Here is a 19,423-nt window from a genome sequence, read left to right as displayed (position 1 = left end):
CTGAGCCACCCAGGTGCCCCATGACTTCTTTATTTCAATAAAATAAATAAGGTTATCACTTTTTCCCAATGATTTGATATATCCGTGAAAGAGTGGCATGTATTTCTGGAATGAGAAAAGATTTAGCTTTGGTTCTATTTTGTTTTCATTGATGTAATCCTGAGAAACCTTAGTTACATGAGTAAGTAGATGGCATTGGATAGAGTGTAATTGTAGCAATGTATCAGGTCTTTGAATTCTTGAATTACTCATGACAAAATTGCATAGTGATCTGTTATAAAGAATTCTTAAGTCCTTCCACGCTTTTGATAAGCAAAGACTTGGAAATCACCTGACTTGCCAAAGGGTTTGTTAGAGTCAGTCAGTGTCCCAATAGTTACACCTACGTTTTCACCTTCAGGTAATATATATTGATTTTGATTGTAAAGCCTTGACTGTAGCATGGTTCTCTAGGAGATTAATTTTAGGCACGAGTGAGTATGTGAGGAAGTTGAAGATCTGCAAGTCAATTGCTCTGAAACTGTCTTTGCCCAGTACCTGTAAGTCTCTCTGTATTCCCGGGGGTCAGGGTACCCCACGGGAGGACCACTGACCTAGCGGGGTCCTGTGGTGGTGTGGGAAGGAAAGAGGAGGTGTCAGTATGCCACCCGTTACTCCTAAAACGGGGTTGTGGGGTGCCTGGGTGGCTCAGTCGATTAAGCTCTGACTTCAGCTCAGGTCGTGATCTCACGGTTTGTGGGTTTGAGCGCTGCATTGGGTTCTATGCTGACAGCTGGGAGCCTGGAGCCTGCTTGGGATTCTGTATCTCTCTCTGTCTGCCTCTGCCCCACTCACACGTGCGTGTGCTAGCTCGCTCTCTCTCTCCCTCTCTCTCCCTCTCTCTTTCTCTCTCTCTCTCCAAAATAAACATTAAAACACAGTTGTAACTAAGCCCAGATGTTCTTAAGGTGAGGATTGTTGATCCTTTAGAGATATAAACGCTAATGTCTTCAGCTGTTAAATCTCATTGGTGTTTAATGTCATTGAGTTACTGGAACTCGGTCCTTGAATAATGAAAGCCCACCTCTTAGAGTTTTCAGAATACTGGTAGTTAATACAGGACATGCTTGTCTAGGATAACCCTAATGATTTTTACCCATTCTAAATACTTGGGACTTGCTTTTGGGGCCCAGATTGTTTGGTGCAAAATGAAAGGATGATTGGATCTGATCTGGAAGCTCTGGTACCCCGGTAGCCCATGAACATCAAGTCAGGTTTTTCTTTTCCATTTGCTGAGACTAGTAAAAATAGCGTGCGAGAGTTTGTTTCAAGGGAAGCTAGCTTTGATATTAGGGCCGGGCTGGGTTGAGTAATAATTACTGTCCTGCCTGTTAAAATTTCTGCTTATCAGAAAGGACTTTTTTAAAACTTGAATTGGGATCACCGTGGGTAAAGACTTCTTTTTAATCTGTAGAAACTGGAGGAAAAAAGGAGAAGGATTTTGCTCAGACAACCAGTGCTTGTTTGAATCGTATCCAAGAAGCTTTGCTGAAGCACCAGTGGCCACAAGCTGCAGGGTACATGCACAGTTACTTCCAGATCCTGGAAGATTCAGACAGCCACAAGAGGCAGGCTGCACCCGAGGTAAGTGAAGTGTGAGCCTGTGGGAGGAGATTACAGCTACCCGAGAGAGTTTCTGCCCCTTGAGCGCCACCCAGAATAGCTTTTGCAAGGATCGCAAATTGATTTTTCTGAAAGCTACTGAAAGTGGTTTTGGGTGGAGAATTTATACTGGGACGTTTTTTCTTGCACATCTTTTTACTTGTTAGGATTTTATTTTATCTTTTAAGTTTATTTATTTATTTTGAGAGAGAGAGAGAGAGAGAGAGAGAGAGAGAGAGAGAAGGGGCAGAGAGAGAATCCCAAGCAGGCTCCGCACTGTCAGTGCAAAGCCCAACTCGGGTCAAACTCACGAACCGTGAGATCATGACCCGAGCCGAAGTCGGACGTTTAACCTACTGAGCCACCCAGGAAGGGCTACTTATTAGGATTTTGAAGGAAACTAAAAATATTTTGAACTCTGAATTCTCAGATTCCCCACTATTCCTTCCTTCCTTCTAGTAATTCTCCCTCCTTTCCATGTGTTGTTATTTTTCCCTCTCCATAGGATGTTTCCTATCATCATACCAACGTGTTGTTTCTTGCGTTTTAAAATCATCTCTTGACCCCTATTTTCTCCACAGATGTGTGCCGTTTTTCCACTTCCGCTTTCAGCCAAACTCCTTGAAAGGTTGTGCATACTTGTTCTCTCCAAACCTTCTCCAGTTAGGCCCCTCTGTCCACCAGCATCACCGTTTCTACCAAGTTGCTTTATCAGGGTCAGCAGTGATCTCCAGGTTGCTAAATCTGGTGCCCAGTTCTCAGCGCTCAAGTAACTTGACCTGTCAGCAGTATTAAAGACAGTAGATCGCTGCCTCCTGTGTTGTGATAAGCTTTCTTCATCTGGCTTCCAGGACACTGTTTCTCACTTTTCTCTCTTGCCTCACAGGCCTTCCTCAGCCTCCTGTGATTGCTCGTCTGCTCCCTGGTCTTTTGACTTGGGAGTTCCCCAGAACTCAGTCCTTAGTCCTCTTCTTAAATGGCCTTAAATCTGGTCTGTATGCCGGACGATTCCCAGTTGTGTATCTGCGGCCCTGACATCTCTCCAAGCCCACGTTCCTCTGTCCGGCTGTCTGTTCCGCATCAGCGCTCGGGTGTCTAACAGTCGTATCACACCAGCGTACCTAAAGTGGACCTTCTGATCTTCACCATCAAACCTAATTTTCCTCATCTCAGATGATGGTTTTTTAAGTATCTAATCGCTGGGGCCCGACTCTGAAGTTCCCTTTCTTTCATACCCCACATCCTATTGGCTCTCCTTCAGAATTCGGTCTGAATACTTCTCGCCAGCTGCGTGACTGCACGTCAACCCAAACCACTGTCATCTCCCGTAGATGACTGCTTGCCCTCCGGCACCCCCTTGTCTCTTTTCAGCATAGCGAACGACCAGGGTTATCCTTTTTAAAAAATAGTCTTATAAATAAACCACCATACAGTTCCCACATTTAAATGGTACAATTCAATGTTTTTTCATATATTTGCAGAGATATGCAGCCATTACCACAATCTAAATTTTGAACGTTTTCCTCCCCCCCCCCACCCCCGCAAAAGAATACACTCACAGTCACTCTCTGCCCCGTCCCTCCTTCCCCCACTCCCCAGCCGCTGGCAACTACTCATCTACTTTCCGTTTCCGGACATTTCAGAGAAGTGGATTTTATGATATAAGGTCTTTGTGCATGACTTCTTTCACTGAATGTGTTTTCACATTTATTCTTGTTGCAGTTTTTATTAGTACTTCTTTCCTTTGTATTAGAAGGTGACATTCCATCCTGTTCTGTGTGTCCCTTCGTCTGTTGTTAGACATGGGCGTTATTTGCACTTTTTAGTTATTATGAGTAATGCTGCTATGAACATTCACGTTTTTGTTAGGGATGCTTGTGGAAATCTCTCTTGGGTATGTACCAAGGAACAGAGTGCTGGGTCATACAGTAACTGTGTTTGGCCTCTTGAGGAACTACCAGACTGTTTTCCAAAGTACCTGCACCATTTTACGTCACCACCAGTAATCTATGAGGTTCCAATTTCTCTGCATCCTTGCCAGGTTTTGTTATTGTCTGTCTTTCTGATTGTAGCTGCCTTAGTGGTTGTGAGGTGGTAGCCTGTTGTGGTTTTGATTTGTATTTCCCTAGTGACTAATGATGCAGCATGATCTTTTTAATTTTTTTTTTTTTAATGTTTATTTTTGAGAGAGAGAGAGAGAGTGGGTGAGTGGGAGGGAGAGGAGCAGAGAGTGACAGAGACACAGAATCTGAAGCAGGCTCCAGGCTCTGAGCTGTCAGCACAGAGCCCGACGCGGGGCTCGAATCCACGAACTGCAAGATCATGACCTGAGCTAAAGTCAGACGCTTAACCGACTGAGGCACCCAGGCGCCCCTGCAGCATGATCCTTTTAAAACACAGGATGGATCATGTCACTTCTCTGCTAAACTCTGTAATGGCTTCCCGTTTCACTCAGTAAAAGCCAAAGTCCTAATGATTGCCTGCAAGTTCTGTATGATCTGCTCATTCCCTTTCCCCCTTGACCTTTCTGATCTCATTTCCTATTACTCAAATACTGTTTTTTTTTCTTCTTCCTGCCTCCCTAATCTCCTGGTTCTTGCTTGAACAGACCATGTGCACTTTTGCCTGATTGCCTTTGCTGTACCTATTCCTTTTACTTGAAAAGGTCCTTCTTCAGATATCACTATAGCTCTCAAGTCTCATTTTCAGTGAGTCCTACCGTGACTGTTTAAAATGCAACTCCATGCCGCCCCCTCCACTTTCCAACTGTCACTCCTGACCCCCTTAGTGTGCTCCATTCTTATCCCACCATACTTGCCGATTTAATTCTGTTTCTGGGTTATTGTCTGTCTCTCTACAATAGAATGTAAATTTCCTGAGCAGAGGGATCTAGAACAGGGCCTGGCATATACTTTTAAATTTGTTCAGTAAAATATAGTTTATCCATAAATAACTTCACATGAAGCTCTCAAATAGCTCTTACTAATATAGTAACCATCGCATCGGGTAGATATTTAATAAAGCCCAAAAAAATCTGAGAGAAAAAAACCTATTGGTTGAAAATTTAGTTTATGGACAAAGCTATGTTCATCTATAAAACATTGGACAAGTTATAGGTTCTTTTTGTCAAGAATTTGTATTATAAAATGAAGGATTTGAATCAGTGGTTTCCAGACACTTGTCTGCTTCTTTTTGAATTATCTAGGGCTTTTGTTGAGAATACAGATTCCTGTGCTCTACCCTATACTGATCAGACTCTGAATCCCTAGAATATTTATTTTTAAAAGGTGTCCCAGGTAATTCTTATACACAACTGGGTCTAAGAACAACTGTTACAGTCTACAAATTTTCTATAAGCTCCAAAATACTACAATTTGGTTTTTCTACAAAGGAAATCTTGATTTCTCTTTCTGAGTTGGAAAGGTGAGTATTAGGATTATACCAAACAACTAATATATATATTCACAGAAAGAACTGATTTAAAATTCTCTTAAATTTATTTTAAGATCAGTAATGAAATAGGGGTGCCTGGGTGGCTCAGTTGGTTAACCATCTGGGTTCGGCTCAGGTCATGATCTCATGGTTGGTGAGTTCAAGCCCCGCATCGGGCTCTGTGCTGACAGCTCAGAGCCTGGAGCCTGCTTTGGATTCTGTGTCTCTGTCTCTCTCTGCCCCTACTTCCTCCATACACTTTCTCTCTCTCTCTCTCTCTCTCTCTCTCTCTCTCTTTCTTTCTCTCTCAAAAACAAACATTAAAAAAAATTTTTTTTTAATCAGTAATGAAATATTTTAATTGGGTAAGAGAAATAGAGATTTACTCCAAGAAGCGCTCCAGGTTCTGTTACCAAAGTTTTGGTGCTCTGGGGAGAAAATAATACTTCATTAAAATTTGACTGTAGCTGATGAAAAATTTTAAGTTGGAGTTCTAAATATAGATTAAATGTAGTCAGTAGTTGTAGAGCTTTATAGATCTCAGGATACATTTAGTTCATTGCCCTCATATTGCAGATGAGACCAAGAATGGTGAAAAGGCCAGGGTTAACAGAAACTAAGTTTTCTGACTTTAACATTCTTGCCCCTATGCCAATTAGAAATTCTGTTTTCAATATGGATCTGAGCTGCGTACCTTCTTTAGACTACTAACTTTAAGATGGCACTATTACAGCGATCTGGTATTTTTATTTAATGGATGGAAAAACTTTATCGCATGAGATATAATTAGTTTTACTGGGTGAAATGAAGTATAGTAAAATGTTGATAGTAATGGTATCTAGGAAAACGAATTATAGGTTGTAAGCAGAAAAAAAGATAGGGTCCTTAGGCAGAAATTGGTTAAGGGAAGGATTTTACATTTTTATTAGTAATTTCTGTTTTGACAGATTATTTGGAAGCTCGGAAGTGAAATTCTATTTTATCATCCCAAAAGCAACATGGAGACTTTCAATACCTTTGCTGACAGGATGAAAAACATGGGTGTCATGAATTACTTAAAGGTGAGAGAATGCAGGCTTTGTGAATTGACATTGACAGTGCTCATTCTTAAAAAAATCTTCTCAGTGATGAGGTAGGTAATGATGTAAAAGGCATGGAAAAAGGGCAAGAGGATAAATACAAGAGCCTGAAAGGAAGTAGTATTGTGAAAACCATTTATTCCTCCATTTCCTGCTGCCTGCCTTGTTCTCTGAGGCAAAATACCTTGTCTTTGTTTATCTCCGGCTGCCAGGACCAGTCCTTAAGAGATGGCACTTATGCCTTATTATGACGTTGGACCAAATTCTAACCTCTTTGCTTAATTCATTTGGGTTCTCTAGGAATTCATGCTCTTAGAAAAAGGAAGCAGCTAAAACAAATTGGGAATTTGAATATGTGAAAGTGGTTCCCCCCCCCCCCCCCAGCTTTATTAAGGTATAATCGACCTATAACATTGGGTGAGTCTAAGGCGTACGGTGTGATAATTCGATACACGTGTATATTGGGAAATGTTTACAGCGTAAGGTTAGTTAACGCATCCTTCCCCTCACACTGCCACCTTGTTGTTGTTGCTGTGGTGAGAACATTAAAGTTCTACTCCCATAGCAACTTTCAAGTGTACAATCCAGTGTGATTAATTATAGTTACCATACTCTACATTAGATCCCTGGAACTTACTCATCTTACAACGCCAAGTTTGTACCCTTTGACCTACATCTTTCATTTCCTCCACCCCCTCGACCACCATTCTACTCCCTGTTTCTGTGAGTGCAGTGTTTTTAGATTCCACATGTAGATGGTGAGATCATACAATATTTGTCTTTCTCTGACTGACTTCACTTAGCATAATGCCCTCAGGGTCCATCCACATTAGCCAAAATGACAGGATTTCCTTTTTTTATTATCAAATAATATTCCATTGTGTATATGTGTGTGTAGATACATACGACATTTTCTTTATGCGTTCATCCATTAGATGGGCACTTAGGTTGTTTTCATGTCTTGGCTATTGTGAATAATGTTGCAATGAATATGGAAGTACAGATATCTCTTTAAGATAGTGATTTCATTTCCTTTGGATACGTACCCAGAAGTGGGATTGCTGAATGATATGTAGTTCTACTTTTAGTGTTCTGAGAAGCCTGCACACTGTTTTCTGTAGTGGCTGTATTAATTTATATTCTCACCAACTGTGTGTGAGGGTTCCATTTTCTCCACATCTTAGCCAGCATTTGGTATCTCCTGTTTTGATAATAGCCATTCTGATAGATGTGAGATGATATCTCATTCTGGTTTCGATTTGCATTTCCCTAATGGCTAGTGATGTCAAATACCTTTTTATGTGCTTGTTGGCCAATAATATGTCTTTGGAGAAATGTCCGTTCAAGTTCTCTGCTCATTCTTTTTTTTTTTTTTTTTAATTTATATCCAAATTAGTTAACATATAGTGCAACAATGATTTCAGGAGTAGATTCCTTAGTGCCCCTTACCCATTTAGCCCATCCCCCCTCCCACAACCCCTCCCGTAACCCTCAGTTTGTTCTCCATATTTATGAGTCTCTTCTGTTTTGTCCCCCTCCCTCTTTTTATATTATTTTTGTCCCCTTCCCTTACATTCATCTGTTTTGTCTCTTAAAGTCCACATATGAGTGAAGTCATATGATTTTTGTCTTTCTCTGACTAATTTCACTTAGCAGAATACCCTCCAGTTCCATCCACGTAGTTGCAGATGGCAAGATTTCATTCTTTTTGATTGCCAAGTAATACTCCATTTAGGTATATACCACATCTTTTTTATCCATTCATCCATCGATGGACATTTGGGCTCTTTCCGTACTTTGGCTATTGTTGATAGTGCTGCTATAAACATGGGGGTGCATGCGTCCCTTCAAAACAGCACACCTGTATCCCTTGGATAAATACCTAGTAGTGTAATTGCTGGGTCTTAGGGTAGTTCTATTTTTAATTTTTTGAAGAACCTCCATACTGTTTTCCAGAGTGGCTGCACCAGTTTGCATTCCCACTCTACTCATTCTTTTTATTGGATTTTTAAAACAAGATGTTCTTTTATTTTTTAAGTTCTATTTATTTAAGTTATCTCTACACCCAACGTGGGGCTCAAACTCGACCCCGAGATCAAGAGACACAAGCCAGGCACCGCTGGGGTTTTTGCTATGGAACTGTCTGAGTTCCTCATTTATTTTGGATATTAACCTCGTCAGATACATGACTTGTAGATGTTTTCTCCCATTCCATAGCATTTTCATTTTGTTGATGGTTGCTCTTGCTGTCCAGAAGCAGTTTAGGTGAATATAGTCGTACTTGTTCATTTTTGCTTTTGTTGCTTTTGTTGCTTTTGGTGACAAAAATCATTGCCAAGACCAGTGTCAAGGACCTTTTTTTCTTATGTTTTCTTCTTGGAGTTTTATCGTTTCGTGTCTGAGTAGTTAAGTCTTTAATTCATTTTGAGTTAGTTTTGGTAAGTAGTAGAAAATAGAGGATGAATTTCATTATTTTGAGAGTATCTAATTTTGCCAGTAACATTTATTGAAGAGACTGTCTTTTCTCTATTTATTGAGTATTCTTGGCTTCCTTGTCAAAAACTGGTTGATTATATATGTGTGGCTTTATTTCTGGGCTATTGATTCTGTTCATTGGTCTATGTGCCTGTTTTATGCAGGCACCTGTAGCTTTATAATGTAGTTGAGTCAGGAAGTGTGATGCCCCAGCATTGTTCATTCTCAGGATTGCTTTGGCTATTTGGGGTCTTTTGTGACTCCATACAGATTTTAAGATTGTTTTTTCTACTTGTGTGAAAAATGACCCTGGAATTTTGATAGGATTACATTGAATTTATAGATGGCTCTGACTCTTAAATGTAGAGAACAAACAGAGGGTTGCTGGATGGGTTGTGGGAGGGGGGATGGGCTAAATGGGTAAGGGGCTTAAGGAATCTACTCCTGAAATCATTGTTGCACCATGTGCTAACTTGGATGTAAATTATAAAAAATAAATAAATTATAGAATGTGCAGGGAAAAAAATACAGATGGCTGTGGGTAGTATGGACATTTTAGCATATTAACTCTCCGATCCATTCATAAAAATGTTTTAATGGTCCTAATGTGTAGGCAGAGCTCCCTTTCTAGATTCTTTTTATTAAAGCCTCATCCAAAAACATTGAGTCTCATCCAGAAACATTGTGATGTTTCCAAAATGGTAGACACTTCCCTGTCTGTGGTATACATTTAACTAAAAGAGTACTTTTTCAATGAAGTTTTAAAATGCTTTGCTTTTTAATTTTTTTCAGTATCTCTAAAGTTCTTGAAACACAGCCATACCCATTCATTTCATTGCCACAGCTGCTTTTAGTGTGACAAATGACAGCATTGAGTAGTTGTGACAGACCATATGGCCTGCAAAACCTGAAATATTTACTCTGTGGTTCTTTTTTTGTTTTGTTTTTACTTTTTCTATTTTCCAATTTTTTTATGGTGGTAAAATATATAGACCATAAAATGTGTTATTTTAACCATTTTGAGTGTACAATTCAATAGCATTAATGACATTCACAGGGTTGCACAGCCATCGCCAGTGGGTTACATTTTTCATCATCCCAAACATGAACTCTATGCCCGCTAAGGAATTACTCCCCATTCTCTCTTCCCAGCCCCTGGTAACCTCTAATATGTTTGCTGTTCTATGGATTTACACATTCTAGATTTTTTCAATGTTTATTTATTTATTTTGAGAGAGTGCACGCCCGTGCACCACTGGGGGAGGGACAGAGAGAGTCCCGAGCAGGCTCTGTACTGTCAGTGGCAGAGCCCTACGGGGGACTTGATCCCACTTGATTGGGACCTGAGCTGAAAGTGAGAACCGAATGTTTAACTGACTGAGCCACCAGACACCCTGATCTATTCTAGGTATTTTACATAAGTGGAATCAAACAGTATTGGTTCTTTTGGGTCTAGCTTATTTCACTTAACATCGTGTTTTCAAGACTTATTTATGTTGTGGCAAGCATTAGAAATTTTTATGGCTTTTTATGGCTCATTAGCATTCTATCGTATGTACCTATCACATTTTGTTCACACATTCATCCATTGTTGGTGGTGAACATTGGTGTACAAGTATCTCTTTGAGTTCCTGTTTTGAATTCCTTTCGGTATATACCTAGGAGTAGAATTGCTGGGTCACGTTTTATACGTATAAAATGTATGTAAATCTGTATGTAAGCAAATATAAAATATACAAAGATACAAGTCTACGTTTAACTTTGCACCATTTTACATTCTCACTGCTTTCTTATTTTGAAGAAAGATTTCTCCCAGTTTAGGATTCTTTTCTTAATTAGAAAAAATTTCCGGAGTTTCTCCTTACGTGCCAGGTGCTCTCTTGCGATCTTATTCTCTGGTAGCCCAGGTATGCTACGGGTGGAATTTAAACAGAAGCAGCTTATGGTTCTGCTTGAGGAAGAACTTTCCAGCTGAACGGTTGGAAAAAGAAATGGCCTGTCTTGGTGTGTGCTCCCCTCTCTTCTTTCAGGAAGACACTGGTTAGACATTTGATTGGGGAGGGAGGGTCGAATTTTAACTAAATTATTGGTTGGGTTCTTTTAAGCCCATAGAATCTATTCAGTTGAAGTAAAGAAACCTGAAAGGAACCGTATTTCACACTCCAGAGTCCGAGGGTGATAATTAAGATAGGCAGTAAAACATTTCTTGTAAAACACTTTCTGCTATTTTCCAGATAATGTGCTAGACATAGTCCTTGCAGTAGAGGGAGACGGGCATGTATGTGGAATCAATTATGGGTACCAGAGTAGAAACGCAAGATACAGTGAGAAGACGAAGGAGGGAATGGTCAGCTCTGGAATCAGAGAGGGCTGGGATTAAATGCATAGGGGAGTCACGGAAAGAAGCGATGCTTCAGCTGAGGCTGAAAAAACAAGTGGGTGTTTACTGGGCAGATCAGAGGAAAAGCTGGGCGGGCAAGGCAGGGATTGATGAGAATTTGATAGCCCTGCATCCAGTGCTTCAGTTACTCTAAAAGTCACTTGGGTAGAAGCCAGGGGAAGTCGGTTGGGTCCTCTGTGCCATCCCCAGGGAGCTTAGTTTTTCCTCTGTAGGCAGTGGGAGCCATTGAAGGTTTCACACAAATGAGTGTCAAGATGGGGTTTCTTTGGCAGCCCCATGGAAGGCAGATTTTAGAGGGACAAGATCAGAGAGACCAGTTGAGAAATTACTGAAGTAGTTTGTGACAAAGGCCTTGAACTCTGACTCTACTCACATGACTAACTGTACTTCCCGTTATTCCCCTCTTTAATATCCTCCCTACTTGTGATGCTCATTCTTTGTGTAGTTCTTCTTGCTTCTATAGTACGCATTCACTTTTCCATTTGAACCAATGACATTCTTCAGTAGTCCTTTTTAAGATGTTTTCTCTGAGCTTCTATGACATCTATAAAATAATGTATTGATCACCTGCTGTGGACCAAACTAGGCAGTAGGTGGGATGCAGGTATTATCTCATTTAATCTTTATAACATCCTTCTGAAGGGTTAATAATAATTGTTCCATATTAACAGGTAAGACTCAGGCCAAGTAACATACTCAGGTTTACGTAGCTTTAAGTAGCATCTGAGCCAGGACTATCTGTCTTGAAAGCGTCTGTTTGTTTCACTAAATGACACTGCTTTCTTTTTGTGAGTTTACATAATTTAGCTCCCATTTGCATAATGTTAATTGTTTCATGTATCTTTCCTCTTTGCTAAATTGACATTTTTGATGATAGAGACAATATTGTTACATCACCTATGTACTACCAAGGATTTAGCCCCAGCATATATATTTACTGAAGTTTTGGATGAACAGATATCTAATGACCTGTTTGTCAGTGGGCTTTTTCTTTTTATTGTTGCAGATCTCCTTACAACATGCATTATACCTTCTGCATCATGGAATGCTTGAGGATGCAAACAGAAATCTCAGTCGTGCAGAGACGTGGAGATACGGTGAAAAGTCATCGTCCCAGGAAGTGTTAATCAACCTTATTCAGGCCTATAAAGGGCTTTTACAGTATTATACTTGGTCTAAAAAGAAGATGGAATTGTCTAATCTTGGTGAGCGAAGATGAGTGTACTTTTTATGGCTATGAGACCGAATCAGAGGGACAGACAGGATCTTTTTTTTTCCTTTAAGTTTATTTATTTTGAAAGAGAGACAATGTTCGTGAGTGAGCACGCAAGTGGGGGAGGGGCAGAGAGAAGCAGAGACAGAATCCCAAGCAGGTTCTGCGGCACCAGTGCAGAGCCCAATGTGGCAGTTGAACTCAGGAACCATGAAATCATGACCTGAGCCAAGATCAAGAGTCAGATGCTTAACCGACTGAGCCATCTGGGTGCCCCTAGACAAACAGGATATTAAGGAATAACCTCATTCCCCTACTTTGAAGCCTGGCTCTTTCCAGATACTGCAGAGAACAGACATATCTATTGATGTAAAATTCTTGATCATCCTTTGTAATATTTCTGATATATCATACTTTTCAGACATAAATTAGATGATGCATAAATTAAGTCCATGACCATGTTAGATTTATTGTTTTTTTAATTTTTTTTTTTTTTTTTTTTTACATTTATTTATTTTTGAGAGACAGCGTGAGCTGGGGAGGGGCAGAGAGAGGAGACACAGAATCTGAAGTAGGGTCCAGGCTCTGAGCAAGCTGTCAGCGCAGACCCTGGTGCAGGGCTTGAACTCATGAACCACGAGATCAGACCTAAGCCGAAGTTGGACACTCAACTGATTGAGCCACCCGAGTGCCCCAGTTTATTGTTTTTTTAAGTATTTTCAAGAAAGGGTACAAATTTTTTTTTTTAGTAGACATTATTGCATATAATAAACATTTCTTCCTGTGTATTTATTTGTTTTTTTAATTTTTTTTTACTTATTTATTTTTTTAAAGTTTATTTATGTAAGCAGTTTCTATACCCAGCATGGGGCTTGAACCCACAACCCCAAGATCAAGAGCTGCATGCTCTACTGACTGAGCCAGCCAGGCGCCCCATTTTCCTGTGTGTTTAGAATGGAGTTTAGTTTGTTTTATAATGTTCGTTTTTTTAAAAAAGAAATTTATTTTTAAGTAATCTCTAAATTCAGTATGGGGCCTGAACCTACAGCCTGAGATCAAGAGTTGTACGACCTTCTAACTGGGCCAGCCAGGTGCCCCTGTTGTACGATGTTATTCTTCATATTCATATTCTTCATATTCTTCTCTAATATGCTTAGAGAATAGGGCAAGGTAAAGTTGTTTTGTTTCTGTACAGAGGTCATGATTTTCTTGATTGACCACACCAGGAATTGGCTGCATGTCCCTACTTCTCAGAGTTCCCTTTCTCTTGCTTCCAGTGGTGATGTTACCTCTCCTGTCCCCGGATTTGTGTTTAATTCTCTGCATCTTCCTTCTCTTGTGTAGTTTTCCTCCATAGCTTCTCTAGGATTAACCCTTTTTATTTTCTCATCCTCCATCCAAATCTCAGTCCCCGTATATATTGGCTAATATGTATAAGCAGTGATTCCTTATGATACTTATATGTACGTAGTATTCCCTTGGTCTCTTGGATATGCAGGTTCACTAATCTCAGAATTCCATTCCCTCTTTCTGAGTATGATCTCTCCCAAGACACTCGTGAAAAGCTGTCTTCATTGTGATAATCTTGTCCAGTCTTCATGCTTCCTCTCCGTCTAGAAGGCCATCTGCCCTTCCATGACTCGTTAGACCCCCTCATTCTCATACCATAAACCTCATAGCTCTATGTCTGACCTATATCATTTGACTCTTTACCTCTTGCTTTTTAATTGTCCTAAGTTTTTTCATGTCTGTTTTATGTTGTATCTCTTCTTTCTTCTAGACTAATCAGTCTTCTGAGGTTACATATCCCTTATTTCTTTGGTTAACCTTGACATAATGCCTGGTATAATTTTTTTTTTTTTGAAGGCTTATTGAGGGACACCTCGTGGCTCAGTCAGTCGGTTGAGTGTCCGACTTTTGATTTCAGCTCAGGTCATGATCCCAGGTTGTGGGATTGAGCCCTGCCTGGACTCTGTGCTGAGCGTGGAGCCTACTGAAGATTCTGTCTCCCTCCCTTTGCCTTTCTGCCCTGCTCACACACTCTCTCTTTCTGTTTCAAAATAAATAAAACTTAAAGAACTAAAAAAGGCTTATTGATATTAATTGATTAGATGAGTTTTAAAGTCAGTATTTGCCTTTTTCTAACCTTCCTGGTTAGGTGGAATTCAAACAAACATTGATGATAAAAGCAGTAGGAACATGGCATTTGCACGGTCTCTTCCACGGCTAGATGATTTAGGACCTTTCTGCAGCTGACGGCTTGTTCGCTACCAAGAAGACATAAAGATGACATAATGTGTGGAGCTCTTTAGATCATCTTTAACTTTGGATGTTTGTTTAATAAAGAAAGGTTAGGACTGGTTCTGTGTAACTAAACTCATGAGAACATAACACCTGAACGAATGCTCAGTATTGGCTTGGGATTTTTCTCTGTTGCTCTTGGCCTCTCCTGGTTGGGTTTGACGCACTGGTGACTGGAGACCCCCTTCCACGGTAAATTCACAGTCCACTTCTACTGACTCAGGGGTGTGCTTTTTTTTTTGCTTTTAAAATTCTTTGTAGTTTCTTAACCTATTTTCCCTTTATCACTTCATATTCAGGTCCATATTGATATATATTTAGTTGATCCTCTGGGAGGAGAATACCTATGCATTTTGGGGAAGGGGAGGGGCTGTTATTTTGGCCAAAAATAAAAAGTATTTTGTTTCTGTTAGCTGTCACTTTTGGATGACTAACTTTTCTTTTAAGTTTTTTTAAAAAATATTTATTTTGAGAGAGGGGGAGAGAGAGAGAGCACGCGAGCGTGCACGAGTGGGGGAGGGGCAGAGAGAGAGGGAGACACAGAATCTGAAGCAGGCTCCAGGCTCTGAGCTGTGGCACAGGCACAGAGCCCGAAGCGGGGCTGAAACCCACAAATGGTGAGATGGTGACCTGAGCTGAAGTTGGTCGCTTGACTGACTGAGCCACCCAGGTGCCCCTAGACTAACTTTCCTTTTAAACCTTTAAGACTGTGAAATATAACATGCAGAAAAAGTGTGTACACAAATGTGTGATAAAATGAATGATTTAAAACAAATATCCAGGTAGCTACCACCTAGGTTCATTCTCAAAGCTCCCCAGGTATGCCTTCCTGACCACACTTCCTTTTGTTCCTTTTGTGTGTGTTGGCAGGGAGGGAGGGAGTTGGGGGTGGGCGGGGAGAGTTTGTGAAGATGTAGTATTATTCTTTAAATGTTTGTTAGGATTTACTGGCAGAGCCATCAGAGCCTGAACTTTTCCTGTGGATAGTTCATTGATTGCTGTTACTATCAGGAGTGTCCTCGATAGTGAATAACTTTCAAAAATCTTTTATCTCTGAACAGATGAAGATGATTATGCTTACAACACAGCGTCCCAGACTATGCTCAACCACAGTTGGAAGACATCGGTAAACCTTGGTGCCTTGATTCAAACTCCTGGAGTTTGGGACCCTTTTGTGAAGAGTTATGTAGAGGCAAGTAGGCTTCTCATAAAGTTTTATTCGTTTCATTTTGTTATAAGCCTTACCTTTATTGGTCAGAAGGCAACTAAATGGAGAAAATTGTTTTGTTTTTTTTAAAAAAGACAGAGAGGGGCACCTGGCTGGCTCAGTCAGTGAAGCATGCAACTCTTCATCTCAGGGTTGTGGGTTTAAACCCCATGTTGGGCATAGAGACTACTTAAAAAAATAAAGTCTTTAAATAAATAAATAAATAAAAATTTTTAAAAAAAATTTAAAAGAGGGAATATGATATGTCTTTTTGGTCTGAGTCACTTTTGTTTTACTAATATCCTGTAAATGTTACTGATTTTGTTCCCCTCACCACAGAGTAATGGGTCATGGTCAAGTATTTATAAAATTAATAGCAATATAATTTGTAAATGTTAATTCGTTACTATTCTTACTGAATTTAGAAGGAAAGCAAAAAGTTGGTTGTAGCTTTTTTAAGTAGGCTTTATGCTCAGTGCGGAGCCAATGTATGGCTTGAACTCACCACCCTGAGATCATGACCTGAGTTGAGATCAAGAGTCAGACACTTAACCAGGCGAGCCACCCAGGTGTTCCCAAGCAGAAAGATATTTTATATTTCGTGGACTAGAGAAGACCAGGGGACAAAAATCTGAAACTAGGTCATAAAGTGGGATGAGGAATAATGGCTTTTCGGAAGTTCGTCAGGGTGCTGTGTCATCTCAGAGTTGCTGTGAAAGGACGGGGCGGTGGGGGGGGCCTTGGCACTGGGAATAAATCTTCAGAATTTTTGAAAGTTACATAAACGCTAACGTGATAATTATGCTGTCAAAAGATACTCTCTGAAACCACATGCCAGTGAATCTGGGAATTCCCCTGTGTGGGTGGGAACGAAAGGGAAGGAATCCTAGCTCCCATGTGCTCCTTCTGTGGCTGAAGTCATGTCGGCACTGAGGTTAGCTGCTTCGTGGGGTCTTTCTCACTCGTCGGTGGGCCCTGCTTTGAGGCCTTCATTTCTTTCAGGAACAGTTCCTAGGTTGAAGTGGCTGCATTTTTCAGTAACAAAAATGTGATCAGGAAGAAATGGGAACCCATGTGGGCCTTTGTTGTAAGTGATCTGTGTTCCACAGAGGTTGTAACGTATGCTAGTGACAGCAAAAACTGCCATTACTGTCGTTCCCTGTACAGGAAGTACTGTTTGTCGTTTTAGTGAATTTTTGTACCCATCGACAAAGTCCAGTTGTGCATTATCTTTCGCACAGCTGTCTTACAGAATTTAGCAAAGATATCGTGACTTATTTTATATAGATGCTGGAGTTCTATGGGGATCAAGATGGAGCCCGAGAGGTACTCACCAATTATGCCTATGATGAAAAGTTCCCGTCAAATCCAAATGCTCACGTCTACTTATACAACTTTCTAAAGAGGGAGAAGGCACCAAGAGAGAAACTGATAAGTGTGCTGAAGGTATAAAATGTTTATTTCAATGACTGAACAGGGTCGGAGATCTACTTTAAGACATCCTTAGGGGCGTATGGCTGGCTCAGTTGGAAGAGCATGTGACTCTTGATCTCAGGGTGGTGAGTTCAAGTCCCATGTTGGGTAAAGAGATTACTAAAAAAAAGAAACTTCAAAACATCCTTAGGTCGTGCCTTCCAACTTGCAGATTCTGGCACTCCTAGCAAGTCACTCTGTTTGTGTGATGGTGCCCTGAGGTGGACAGAGGGGATCCCGCGCTGAGGTGCTGCCCTGAGGGGATCCTGCCACGGCCAGCCGTTCCCCCGTTCCCCCATCGCCCTGCCCAAGTGAGACTGAGGGCAGAAACCCTTTGCCACCCTTCTTGGAAAGTTCTGCTTTGATAATTTTTGAAAATCAGCTTTATGGAACCTTTCACACACAATAAGACACTTATTTTAAGTGTACACTTGAAGGCGTTTTGACAGAGACATACATCCACGTAACCACCATGATGATCAAGACGCTGGACATTTCCATCCTCTCAGAACATCTTTGATTTCCCTTTTGTAGCCTATCTACCCACATTTTTCTGGCCCCAGGCAAATAATGATCTGCCTTCTGTCACTACACATTAATTTTACCTCTTCTAGAATTTCATACACGTGAAACCTGCAATATGTGCTCTTTATTGTGTGGCTTGTCTTGCCCCGCGTGTTTTTGAGAGTCATCCGTGTTATTGTGGGTGTCCGTAATTTGTTCCTTATTACTGCTGTGTAGTGTTCCATTTCTACACATACACTTCTTGATGGTGTATTTTCACTTTTTGCCTGCTATGAATGCTGAGGTGAGCACTCACGTACAGGGCTTTGTGTGCATATATATTGTCGTTTTTCTTGGGTAACTGTATGAGTGGAATTGCTGGAAAATTTGAAACAACCTCATAAGAAACTGCCCAACTGTTTTTTTTTTTTTTTTCCGATTGAGATGTAACTGGTGTATAACGGTATGTTATTTTTAGATATACAGTGTAGCAATTCAGTATTTGTATGTATCGCAAAATGATCACCGCAGTAATTTTATCACCACACAATTACATCTATCACCACGCAGTTACAACTTACTTTTCTTGTGATGGGAACTTTTAAGATTTATTCTCTCAGAAACTTCAAATATACAATACTGTATTAACTATAGTCACCATGTTCTATATTATATCCCCAGGACTTAGGTTTATTGTATAACTGGAAGTTTGTACCTTTTTCTTTGTTTTTTGCTTTCGAGTTGTATTAGCTCTTTATATTTTAGATATTAAACCCTTACCAGATAGGTGATTTGCAAATATTTTCTCCTTTCACTGGGTTGCCTTTTCATTCTGTTGATGGTTTCCTTTGCTGTGCAGAAGCTTTTTAGTTTGGTGTAGTCCCACTTGGTTTTTTTTGCTTTTGTTGCCTTTTGCCCCACCGGTTTGTGAAGTGACCATACCATTGACATTCATGCCGTCAGTATGTGAAGGTTCAGTTTCTCACTTCCTCACTAACACTTGGTATTGTCAATCGTTTGAATTAGTAGCCATTTTAGTGGATATGCAGTGGTGTCTCATGTGGTTTTAAGTTGCATTTTCCTAATGACTGATGATGTTGAGTATCTTTTCATATGCCTGTTGGCTACTCCTGTATCATCTTTTGTGAAGTGTCTGTTCAAACGTTTTGTCTCTTTTTTTAGAGAGTAATTTGTCTTCTCATGGATTTGATAGTTTTATATAATCTGTTCTTACCTAAGGCATGTGACATAGGATTCACAACATGGACTGAGAATATTTTCTTCCAATCTGTGGCTTGCCTTTTTTTTCTTAACAATGTCTTTTGAAGAGCAGAAATCTCTAATTTTGAAGTACAATTTATGCATTTTTTCTTTTATAGTTACTACTTTTTGTCCAAGAAATCTTTGCCAAGCCCAAGATAATGAAGATTCTCTTCTATGTTTTTTTTTCTTTTTTCTAGAAGTAGTACAAATTTGTGTTTAGGTCTATGATAGATTTTCAGCTAATTTTTTTAAGTATTTTATTTTTATTTCTTTAGAGAGAGAGAGAGCATGAGTTGGAGAGAGAAGGGGGGGGGGAGAGAGATAGAGAGATAGAGAGAATTCCAAGCAGGCTTCACGCTCAGCACAGAGCCTAACATGGGCTTGATCCCATAACCCTGGGATCATGACAAGCTGAAACCAAGATTCGGACACTC

The 19,423-nt window shown here is 40.2% G+C and overlaps 1 protein-coding gene across 3 annotated transcripts in view; it reads left to right on the top strand.

Annotated features, from left to right (window-relative positions):
- The window catches only part of TAF1A (TATA-box binding protein associated factor, RNA polymerase I subunit A), a 30,994-nt gene that overhangs the window by 5,015 nt on the left and 6,556 nt on the right, over positions 1-19,423 (top strand). For 2 of the 3 annotated variants that reach the window (XM_047840876.1, XM_047840877.1), the window contains 5 exons: positions 1,454-1,623; positions 6,021-6,134; positions 12,035-12,233; positions 15,604-15,734; positions 17,037-17,195. In XM_047840876.1, coding sequence (XP_047696832.1) covers positions 1,454-1,623; positions 6,021-6,134; positions 12,035-12,233; positions 15,604-15,734; positions 17,037-17,195 — 773 coding nt within the window. Of the gene's footprint in view, positions 1-1,453; positions 1,624-6,002; positions 6,135-12,034; positions 12,234-15,603; positions 15,735-17,036; positions 17,196-19,423 lie in introns of those variants that run through there. The other variant, XM_047840879.1, reaches the window with a different exon arrangement.

Source organism: Prionailurus viverrinus, chromosome F1 (genome assembly GCF_022837055.1).
Source record: "Prionailurus viverrinus isolate Anna chromosome F1, UM_Priviv_1.0, whole genome shotgun sequence".
NCBI classification, from domain to species: Eukaryota; Metazoa; Chordata; class Mammalia; order Carnivora; family Felidae; genus Prionailurus; species Prionailurus viverrinus.
This window is presented reverse-complemented; position numbering and strand designations above follow the sequence as displayed.